The 11757-nt window shown below is 41.7% G+C and overlaps 1 protein-coding gene across 1 annotated transcript; it reads left to right on the top strand.

The window, feature by feature from the left end:
• Positions 1-3117: 3117 nt before the first annotated feature.
• LOC127683625 (TD and POZ domain-containing protein 4-like) lies at positions 3118-3708 on the top strand. The gene has a single exon (XM_052180934.1). It carries the CDS (start codon positions 3118-3120, stop codon positions 3706-3708), a length of 591 nt encoding a protein of 196 aa, XP_052036894.1.
• The last annotated feature ends 8049 nt before the right edge of the window (positions 3709-11757 follow it).

Below are 11757 nucleotides of genomic sequence, written 5' to 3'. Positions count from 1 at the left end.
CATAAGATATCTGGTAGTCATAATTAGTTAACAAATTGACTAATGAGCTAATAAAGTGGGAGATTTAGATTTGGGGTAAAGAATTAGGGTTCTGTTTTCTAGAGTTAGCTTAGCTGTCAATGTAGTTAGACATTTATGAAAAGTAAATTAAAATCTAGAAGTCATTAATTAAAATGACAGAGTTTGCTCAATAGTCCACTACCTAGACAATTTTCCCAGGTACCTGGGTTCTCCATCATAACTCGGGCAGAGTTAATGTGGCCATTAGGCCCAGAAAACAAGAAGCTTTTTTCTTGAGGAGTAGAAATGTGGGAGAAAGCTGGGAGTGGTGGTGCACGCCTTTAATCCCAGCACTTGGGAGGCAGAGGCAGGTGGATTTCTGAGTTCAAGGCCAGCTTGGTCTACAGAGCGAGTTCCAGGACAGCCAGGACTACACAGAGAAACCCTGACTCAAAAAAAAATAACCCAAAAATTTGTGAGAAATGCCCCACCCTGTCCTAGGCAATATGAGACATTTAACTTTCTGGTTATCCTCAGTTTGACAATAATGTAGGCTGAGTGCCGGCATCAGCAAGGCAATGGATCACAGAACCTCAGTGCTTATCATAATGCAGTCTAGGCAGTCTTGTCACTGCATACATCTTTTCAGAGATCTTGGTTGGGGGAGGGGGTGGTAACTGTTATGCTATGGAGTCTTTCTGTCCTAATAAGCTTAAACATTTGTTGTTACATTTAGCAGTTTCTGAGAAGAATGAGAGCTAGTATCTATTAAGCATATCTGAGTTAGGCAATCTTTAACTTAAAGCAGTGATCTTTTACCTGTTTGCTATTCTAAATCTTTAAATTAATATTTACATTATAATTTATCAAGGCAGGATAGACATCAGAGACCCTGTCACGATGTTCAAAGGTGAGGAGGCAGTGAGGTAGGAACTGCCCATAACAAAGATGCTGGGTGATCATGGGACTGTCATTAACTAAGATGGCACTAAAGCTACAGCCATTCATCTGACCTCCCTTTTTTAAGATGGTGCTGAAGCAAAAGCATAGGAAAACCTTATCTGCTTACAAAAAAGATGGCAGATACTCACAAGACTGCCCAGAACAAAGGTAGTGCTGAAGGGGTGGATGGGAGAACAGGGGGATGGAAGGGAGCTTATGTGACTTCGGGGAGTGGGGGACCTGAAAAGGGGAAATCATTTGAAATGTAAATTAAAAAATATATCGAATAAAAAAAAGATAAAAAAGAAAAAAAAGATGGTGCTGAAGCAAAAGCATAGGAAAACCTTATTTTCCTACAAAAAAGATGGCAGACACTTACAAGACTGCCCAGAACAAAGGTAGCACTGAAGCTACAACTCTGCCTAGAGGAATGTAATGTGTTTGTTATATGTGGGAATGGCAGAAATAATTGTGCATCAGCAGATAAAAACATGTAAAAGGACATACATATGGAGATGAATGGACACATTTTGTCTGGTGGACAGCAGGTCTCCCCTTTCACTGTAGTCAGCCTCTGTTGATGTGTACAGAGCAGTGGGTCTGATCTGTGCATGGAGCAGCTCAGCTGTCACACCTGGTTTAGAGCTGATGCAGAACAGAATGGAAAGAATTCAGAGAGCTGACAGTGGTGGTGGTGCGGGGACCCCAGGAGCACAGAAGCATAGGCAGCAGCTCAACCTCGTGTAAGCAGGGCACAAGTGGGGCAGGGCAAGGAAGCAAGCATGTTGGGTGGGTCAGGGAATAAGAGGCAGGGCCTGCACCTGTCCTCTGTCTGCCTGCAACTCTGCTCTAGCATAGCATGTTTTGTGTCCCATCGTGTTGGGTCAGGCAGGGAGCAAGAAAGCAAGGGGGAACAGAGATAGGAGAATAGAGGCAGCCATAGATCAAGGTGGAACACTGTTTCTCAGTGTTTATCATACCACAATCAAGGCAGCCTTCTCACTGTGCCTGTATGTGGGAGGGAGAGCAAAGAAGTAAAGTTGCAAGAGATGGAGGTAGTGGGAGCGGGCCCTGCATAGAAATCTTTCCATTTATCTGAATGGTTGGTGAGAGGATTGTAAAAATTTAAGTGCCCTCAAACAGCAATAGAGAGTTATTGCTTAGTGGATATTGGGGCCAAATTTAGCCTGTGAATTTGGAAGCCTTTAAGAGTCCGTGGCATCTCAGGAGGGAGCATGGGAGTGTCAACGAAGATTTACCCTTTCTGGGTGAGATCGGCAGTTATTAATTTCTGCTAGCAGCATTCTGAGGAAATGTTTATAACTAAACAACAAGAGGGTCAGTTCACTAAGACCTCAAGCATTGCGTTGTGGTCTGAGCTCAGGCCAGTACCTGAGTGGGCTGTGAGGAGAATGGTCCACAAAGGCCTGGGGTTTCACAACAGTGAGAAAAGGAAATGATGCAGAGGAGAGAGGAAATCTCACTCAAGGGAAAATGTCCTAAAATGAGGACTGAGCAAGGATGCCAGTCTTAAAGACTGTAAATGTCACCATCCACCAGGACACCATAAAGTGTCTGTGAGGTCAACACCCCTCCCTTGGGACCAGGGGATGTATACACTGACCAGTGTGGGAGAGGGAGCTAACCAATTTGCTGATGTTTGGATGGATAGCTCTAGAGAGCAATATTGTTGCTGGCAAGTTCATGTGGCAGTGGGAGATGTTAACCTGTAAGTTTCTAAATCTGAGTCACAACATCAATGCTGTGTTTTATAAAAAGAAATGCAGGACATGTCTATGGTAAGGGTTGGAGGGGTACTCTGGCTGGACCATGCTAAGGCTTCCCTTGCCCCTGGGGTACCAGTCATATGACAGGACTAGCATAGAATAGAGTTTATTTGCAGCCTTGGGAGGGGAGTTAAGCAGGGATACTATGAGAAGAGATGAAGAGGGAGAGGGAAAGAGAGAGACAAAGAGAGAGAGAGAGAGAGAGAGAGAGAGAGAGAGAGAGAGAGAGAGAGAGAGAGAGAGAGAGAGAGAGAGAGAAAAATTGAAACTCAAATCGAATGTGTACCTATAATTGTATCCAAGAGGAAGACATATAAGTAACTTCTAGTTCTTCTTTCAGATCACCTTTAACTTCCAAATTCTACCTCCTTTAGAAATGTCAGGGGAAATGGAAGCCAAGACGTTAATAGATGACCTAACAAAGCTGTGGGAGAAATCTCTTTTCACAGACTGCTCCCTATTGGTAGGTGACCATGAATTCAGGGCTCACAAGGCCATCCTAGCAGCTCGCTCTCCAGTTTTCAGAGCCATGTTTGAACATGAAATGCAGGAGAGACTAACCAACCTTGTGAAGATCCCTGACCTGGATCCTCAGGTCTTCAAGGAGATGATGGACTTCATCTACACAGGGAAGGCACCACACCTCAACAGCTACCCTATGGCCACTGGTGTGCTGACAGCAGCTGACAAGTATGGCCTGGAGGAATTGATGGTCATGTGTGAGCATGCCCTATGCAGGATCCTCTCTGTGGAGAATGCTGCACACACTCTCATCCTGGCTGACCTCCACAGCAGAAAGAATCTAAAGACCCAGGCTCTGAATTTCATTGCATTTCATTCCTCTGAGGTCTCTGAGACCTCGGAGTGGAAGTCAATGTTGGAGTCACATCCCCACTTGGCAGCTGAAGCCTTCCACTCCCTGGATTCTGCACAGAATATTTTCTTTGAGCCCTCACTCAAACGCCTAAAGAGATTTTAGAAGCTAGTCAGACATGTCCAACACCTGTCTTCCAGTGGCAACACCCAATGTAGCTATCAATGACTTCTGGTTAGAGTACAGTATTATGGGAGCATTTATACAGAATCTGTGGCAAGATAGCACGGTGGCTCAAGATTAAAACAGCTGTACTATGTTAAAATGGCAGGTGTGAGAAGGGCAGCACAAGAGTCTGGGTCAATCAAGTTGACATCTGCCCTGTTGATGTTCTTGTTTATTTTTTGACTGACACGTTGGAAACTGGGATTCAAGTTAGATGCTGACCCTAAGCACAGCTCAACAGAGTTTCATCCAGGAAAACTGTATGTACTGATCTAAACAGAACAAATGACCAGGGCCCAGAGAAAGGGAGAAATCAAATATGAATGTTTATTTATCTGAGACTAAAATGACAATGAAGACTTTTTAAAGTCTCAGTTTGTGGGAACTCAGCTGCAAAAGGAATTACTGCTCTCTCAGAAAACTGATTCAATTCCAGCAGACACCGGAGAGTTTTTTCAGCCACCTGTAACTGGTGATGCAGTGGATCTGAGACACTTCTCTGGTCTCAATGGGCACAAACAGCTCTGTGTACAAAACCTTAACCTAATAAAATATAATAAAAATAAAACAGTTGAAATCATTCGGTGGATTTCAGAGCTGTTTATGTTCCGAGAAGTCACATATAGTCCAATCAGCTCTGCTCAGCTCAAGATATTTGTGCAGATTTCCTACCAGTATTAGAAATCCTTTGTCTTTTTCTTGGCATCTAAATTAGCAAAAAGCTCCATCATCATGCTTTTATGATGACTAAGAAGAGTAGACCAATGTGGAGGAAGTCTACTCCTCCTGGGAGGGAAGTGTTTGTTGGTCAAGATATGCAAGAATCTTTTATGTATTTTGAAAACATTTGAAGGGATTCATTTCATATGGATTCATGCAGCATAGGCCAGTAGTTCCTCTTCTCAATGTTGTGCCCTCTTAAAACAGTTCTTCTTGTTGTGGTCAACCAGAAGCATTAAATTACTTTGTGGCTACTTCATAACTGTAGTGTGGCTCCTGTTAGGAATTATATTGTAAAATCGGATATAGAGGATTTTTGATATTCAACCCCCATGAAATGGTCATTACTCTCCCAAAGAGGATGAGGAAGCCACAGGTTGAGAACCATGGCTCCAGGCCATGCTTTCTGTAACACCAGCCAGACCTCTTATAGAACTTCTCATACTAAAGTTCTCCCAGACCCAATTCCACAATCTCTGTCAACCTCTGTACCACAATACCAGTGGGAGTCTTCACTGTCCATTCGTTTTATATCCAAGGATGCCATATATCTTTCCCTTCTGGCCTCCGTCTGAAGTTCTTCAGGTGAAAATTCTTTGTTTAGCTTTGTACCCCATTTTTAATAGGGTTATTTGGTTCTCTGGGGTTTAAGTTCTTGAGTTCTTTGTATATATTGGATATTAGTCCTCTGTTGGATTTAGGGTTGGTGAAGATCCTTTCCCAATCTGTTGGGTGACATTTTGTCCTTTTGACAGTGTCCTTTGTCTTACAGAAACTTTGTAATTTTATGAGGTCCCATTTGTCAATTCTTGATCTTAGAGCATAAGCTATTGGTGTTCTGTTCAGAAACCTTCCCCCTGTGCCCACGTCCTCAAGGGTCTACCCCAGTTTCTTTTTTTTTTTTTTTTTTTTTTTTTTTTTTGGCCTTGAATTTATTTTTTTTAGATTCGATATATTTTTTATTTACATTTCAAATGATTTCCCCTTTTCTAGCCCCCACTCCCCGAAAGTCCTGTAAGCTCCCTTCTCTCCTGCTGTCCTCCCACCCACCCCTTACCACTTCCCTGTTCTGGTTTTGCCAAATACTGCTTTGCTGAGTCTTTCCAGAACAAGGGGCCACTCTTCCTTTCTTCTTGTACCTCTTTTGATGTGTGGATTATGTTTTGGGTATTCCAGTTTTCTAGGTTAATATCCACTTATTAGTGAGTGCATACCATGATTCACCTTTTGAGTCAGGGTTAGCTCACTTAGTATGATGTTCTCTAGCTCCATCCATTTGCCTAAGAATTTCATGAATTCATTGTTTCTAATGGCTGTATAGTACTCCATTGTGTAGATATACCACATTTTTTTGCATCCACTCTTCTGTTGAGGGATTCCTGGGTTCTTTCCAGCATCTGGCAATTATAAATAGGGCTGCTATGAACACAGTAGAGCATGTATCCTTATTACATGGTGGGGAATCCTCTGGGTATATGCCCAGGAGTGGTATAGCAGGATCTTCTGGAAGTGAGGTGCCCAGTTTTCGGAGGAACCCCCAGACTGATTTCCAGAGTGGTTGTACCAATTTGCAACCCCACCAGCAGTGGAGGAGTGTTCCTCTTTCTCCACACCCTCTCCAACACCTGCTGTCTCCTGAATTTCTAATCCTAGCCATTCTGACTGGTGTAAGGTGAAATCTCAGGGTTGTTTTGATTTGCAGTTCCCTAATGACTAATGAAGTTGAGCATTTTTTAAGATGCTTTTCCACCATCTGAAGTTCTTCAGTTGAGAATTCTTTGTTTAACTCTGTTTCCCATTTTTTAATAGGGTTGTTTGGTTTTATGGAGTCTAACTTCCTGAGTTCTTTATATATATTGGATATTAGCCCTCTATCTGATGTAGATTGGTGAAGATCTTTTCCCAATTTGTTGGTTGCCGATTTGTCTTCTTGATGGTGTCCTCTGCCTTACAGAAACTTTGTAATTTTATGAGGTCACATTTGTCAATTCTTGATCTTAGAGCATACGCTATTGGTGTTCTGTTCAGAAACTTTCACCCTGTACCGATGTCCTTAAGGGTCTTCCCCAGTTTCTTTTCTAATAGCTTCAGAGTGTCTGGCTTCAGAGGACCTTGATCCATTTGGATTTGAGCTTAGTACAAAGAGACAAGGATGGATCAATTCGCATTCTTCTGCATGCCGACCTCCAGTTGACCCAGCACCATTTGTTGAAAAGGTTATCTTTTTTCTATTGGATGTTTTCAGCCTCTTTGTCGAGGATCAAGTGGTCATAGGTGTGTGGGTTCATTTCTGGACCTTTAATCCTGTTCCATGGATTCTCCTGCCTGTCACTGTACCAATACCCTGCAGTTTTTAACACTATTGCTCTGTAGTATTGCTTGAGGTCAGGGATACTGATTCCCCCAGACTTTCTTATGTTGCTGAGAATAGTTTTATCTATCCTGGGTTTTTTGTTATTCCCGATGAATTTGAGAATTGCTCTTTTTTTAAAATTCCATTTATTTTTTATTTACATTTCAAATGATTTCTTCTTTCCTGGCTCCCCACTTCCTGAAAGTCCCATATGCCCTCTCCCCTCCTCCTTTTCCCCCATCCACCCCTTCCCATTTCCTTGTTCTGGTATTGCCCTATACGTCTGCACTGAGCCTTTCCAGATCCAGTGGCCACTCCTCCATTCTTCTTGGACATCATTTGATATGTGGATTATGACTTGGGTATTCCAAATTTCTAGACTAATATCCACTTACCAGTGAGCACATACCATGATATAGGTCTTTTGAGACGGGGTTACCTCACTTAGTATGATGTTCTCCAGCTCCATCCACTTGTCTAAGAATTTCATGAATTCATTGTTTCTAATGGCTGAATAGTACTCCACAGGGTATATATACCACATTTTTTGTATCCATTCCTCCATTTAGGGAAACCTGGTTTCTTTCCGGCTGCTGGCTATTATAAAAAGGGCTTCTATGAACATAGTGGAGCATGTATCCTTATTACATCGAATTGCTCTTTCTAACTCTATGAAGACCTGAGTTGGGATTTTGAAAGGGATTGCATTGAATCTGTAGATTGCTTTTGACAAAATGGCCATTTTAACTATAATAATCCTGCCAATCCATGAGCATGGGAGACTTTTCCATTTTCTGAGGTCTTCTTCCAATTCCTTTTTCAGAGACTTGAAGATCTTTTCATACATATCTTTCACTTGTTTGATCATAGTGACACCAAGATACTTTCTGTTGTTTGTGGCTATTGTGAAGGGTGTCATTTCCCTAATTTCTTTCTCAGTCTGCTTATCCTTTGAGTATAGGAAGTCTACTGATTTGCTTGAGTTGATTTTGTAACGAGCCACTTTGCTGAAGTTGTTTATCAGCTGTCAGACACTCTGAAGCTAATAGAAAAGATACTGGGGAAGACCCTTGAGGACATCGGTACAGGGGGAAAGTTCCTGAACAGAACACCAATAGCTTATGCTCTAAGATCAAGAATTGACAAATGGGACCTCATAAAATTACAAAGTTTCTGTAAAGCAAAGGACACTATCAAAAGGACAAATTGGCAACCAACAAATTGGGAAAAGATCTTCACCAACCCTACATCAGATAGAGGGCTAATATCCAATATATATAAAGAACTCAAGAAGTTAGACTCTAGAAAATGAAATAACCCTATTAAAAAAAATGAAGTACAGAGTTAAACAAAGAATTTTCACCTGAAGAACTTTGGATGGCGGAGAAGCATCTTAAAAACTGCTCAACTTCATTAGTCATTAGGGAAATGCAAATCAAAACAACCCTGAGATTTCACTTTACACCAGTCAGAATGGCTAAGATTAAAAATTCAGGAGATAGCAGATGTTGGCGAGCATGTGGAGAAAGAGGAACATTCCTCCACTGCTGGTGGGATTGCAAATTGGTACAACCACTCTGGAAATCAGTCTGGCGGTTCCTCCAGAAACTTGGCACCTCACTTCCAGAAGATCCTGCTATACCACTCCTGGGCATAAACCCAGAAGATTCCCCAGCATGTAATAAGGATACATGTTTCACTATGTTCATAGCAGCCCTATTTATAATTGCCAGAAGCTGGAAAGAACCCAGGTATCCCTCAATAGAAGAGTGAATGCAAAAAAATGTGGTATATATACACAATGGAGTACTATTCAGCCATTGGAAACAATGAATTCATGAAATTCTTAGGCAAATGGATGGAGCTGGAGAACATCATACTAAGTGAGGTAAACCAGACACAAAAGATGAATTATGGTATGAATGCACTAGTAAGTAGATATTAACCTAGAAACCTGGAATACCAAAAATATAATCCACACATTAAATGAGGTACAAGAAGAATAGAGGAGTGGCCCCATGTTCTGGAAAGACTCAGTTAAGCAGTATAGGGCAAAACCAGGCAGTTTTCTTCTTTCAGGAGCCAGTCCACATATACAAGCAGTCACCTGTGGGAAGCTGCATCTGTGTGTTTGGCAGGAGATAGAATTGCGGACCTCAACATGCTAGGCAAGTTCCCAAGCATTGAGCTAAATGTTTCCACACTTTGTACCCTCATTACTCCCACAGGCCCTATCTTCCTTTCTTAATATTTATCAGATTTTCCTTCAGAAAACTTGGTCCAAGAAGGATGCAGAGCTTCTAACATTGTGTTTCTGAGACTGATGTTACTCATAATTTGCTGTATCAGTGTACAAGGGAGCTCAGGTCTCCTTTCTCAGCACCACAGAGTATAAGACAAGGCTATTTCTAAGAATTGAAGGTAAACATCATCTACATCAAGAATTGAAGTATAACAAAAATTATGTTACTGCAAAACCCATAAGGGGATTTAAAAAGCTCAGATTGTGATCTTTTCTGCTCTCCCATGGGCATTGGCTTCTCCCTGCAGACCAGCCCACCCTCTGCTGCACGGTGAGCATGGTACAAGGCTCCTTCAGCATGTCTGGAGAGAACAGGAAGCTTTCAATCGTCGTTCCAAAAAAATCTGAGACATCCACCTATGCCGCCTTCTATTCAAGAAAATGGTTATGGGCTGGAGAGATGGCTCACTGGTTAAGAGCACCGATCTCTCTTCCTGACTTCCCGAGTTCAATTCCCAGCAACCACATGGTGGCTCACAACCATTCATAGTAAGGTCGGACACCCCCTTCTGGTGTGTCTGAGGACAAGTACAGTGTACTTACATATAATAAGTAAATAAAGCTGTAAAAGAAAAGAAAATGGTTAGGATGACTTCTGTTTGGACACATAGAATTCAGCCATGATCAGTTGATTCAGTGTCCAGAACATGTGTGAGGCATTTGCAGACATTTCCGTGATAGAAGTCATTCAGGATGCAAACCCCAACACATACAAAGCATTTCCAGTTAAACCTAAAACCAAGGTGTATTTGATCATAGTCCATAGTGTTGGAGTGTAGAGCCAGGGAAATTTTAGAGATCTCCTAAAATACAGAGAGGTGCTCTGTTGCAACTTAAGAAGGATCTTTATTTTATTTGAGTTAGCTCCTGCCACACCACATCCATGTAAGGTGATTTCGGTGTTTGGGGAGCCCTGGATATCTATGTGGCAAGGCCATATACTAAGCAGCAAGCAGGGAGTAAATGTGAAAACATCTAATTGTAAAGCTACTGTGACCTTTAACATAATTGGCTAGTGCTGGGTGTCATAACATAAACTATTTTTTTTTGTTTTGTTTTTCCTCTGAGACAGGGTTTCTCTGTGTAGCCCTGGATGTCCTGGAACTCACTTTGTAGACCAGGCTGCCCTCAAACTCAGAAATCTGCCTGCCTCCACCTCAAAATTGCTGGGATTAAAGGCGTGCTCCACCACCATGTGTCTAACATAAAGTTAATTTCTGTTCTCCTCTGCATTGGTGGTCATTAGCCAGGGGGTGGTTTTGTAATCTGGGGGTGCAGGTGTTGGTGGAATAACCTGGTCTTGTTGAGGATGTAAATTGAAGATGCTGGTCTTATTGGAGATTGGCTTAGAGAGTGATTAAGGGATTGTAAATTGAAGATGCTGGTGTTATTGGAGATAGGCTCAGGTTTTGTTGAGGGGCAACTTGGAAACTAATGCTAGGTGCCAGGATGTTAATTTGAACAGGTTTTTAAAAATGGAGTCTGAATTTCAAAGATTTGACCATACATCAGGAATATCTGTATTCTCTAACCTTAGTTTTTCATGTTCAAGTTTCTGCTCCTGGATATATATTTTTGTTAGTTAATTGCATCAATGAAAAGTGTGGGTTTTGTAATTAAAACACACCCCCACAGACCCTAAATTACCAGAAGCAAATGCAGCTGTTGATCTAGCTTTTATTACTTAGCCAGCATATTTTAAAAAAAAAACCTCCAGTGGGTTTAGAGCTTATGGAAAGGTGTTTGAGATATTTAGTGATAGTGGCAGAGAGTATTTAATTAAAGGACTACAAAAGATAAAAAAATAAGTGGACAGAAGCAACAGACTCCAGACCCGTAAAAAAGGCTGTTGGCAGTCAAGGAAAAACCAGAAGACTGCAAGAGGTGCCTAAAACAGATAGCTTCAGAGGAAGGAGGTAAGGGGGCCCTGAAGACCCTGAGGGGAAGTACAAAGTCTAAATGGAATAAAACACAGGAAAGATTAGAGCCATCTTCAGAGGTTTGGGGCTCTGATCCTGCCCACCATACAGGAGCTCTTCCACATGCCTTACATTTTGTGAACACTCAGACTCCTGAGCAGTTAAGGAAAGCACCCCTTCCCTGATCATGTTTATGGTAGCAATCTGTAAGATCAGTGCATGGGTAAATAGTATCTGTACAGAGATTTACATCATCTTTTTATTTATGCAAGGTTGTCCCTAGTAAGCAAAGTATATTGGTGATGATTATTCTTCTAGTCTGCACTACTTGTGGACATACTAAAGTGGAAGGCATGCCTTTTAAATTTTTTTCTTTTGCTTTTTTTCAAGACAGTATTTCTCTGTGTAGCCTTGGCTGTCCTGGAACTCACTTTGCAGACAAGGCTGGCCTTGAACTCAGAAATCTGCCTGCCTCTGCCTCCCAAATATTGGGATTAAAGGCGTGTGCCCCCAGTGCCCTGCGAATTTTTTTTCTTAAGTTGAAGTAGGTAGATTCAGTTCAAATGCAGATTCTTCTTGTCAGAAAAAACATACACATTTAATCTGAGAAAAACATACACCTTTAATCTGAGTCTTGAGGCAGAAAAACACACACCTTTAATCCAGATCTTCAGACTAGAAGACACTCCCTTAAC

This window comes from Apodemus sylvaticus, chromosome 4, assembly GCF_947179515.1.
Source record: "Apodemus sylvaticus chromosome 4, mApoSyl1.1, whole genome shotgun sequence".
Classification (NCBI taxonomy): domain Eukaryota; kingdom Metazoa; phylum Chordata; class Mammalia; order Rodentia; family Muridae; genus Apodemus; species Apodemus sylvaticus.
Note: the sequence above shows the minus strand (reverse complement) of the source record. Positions and strands in the feature narration are given on the sequence as shown.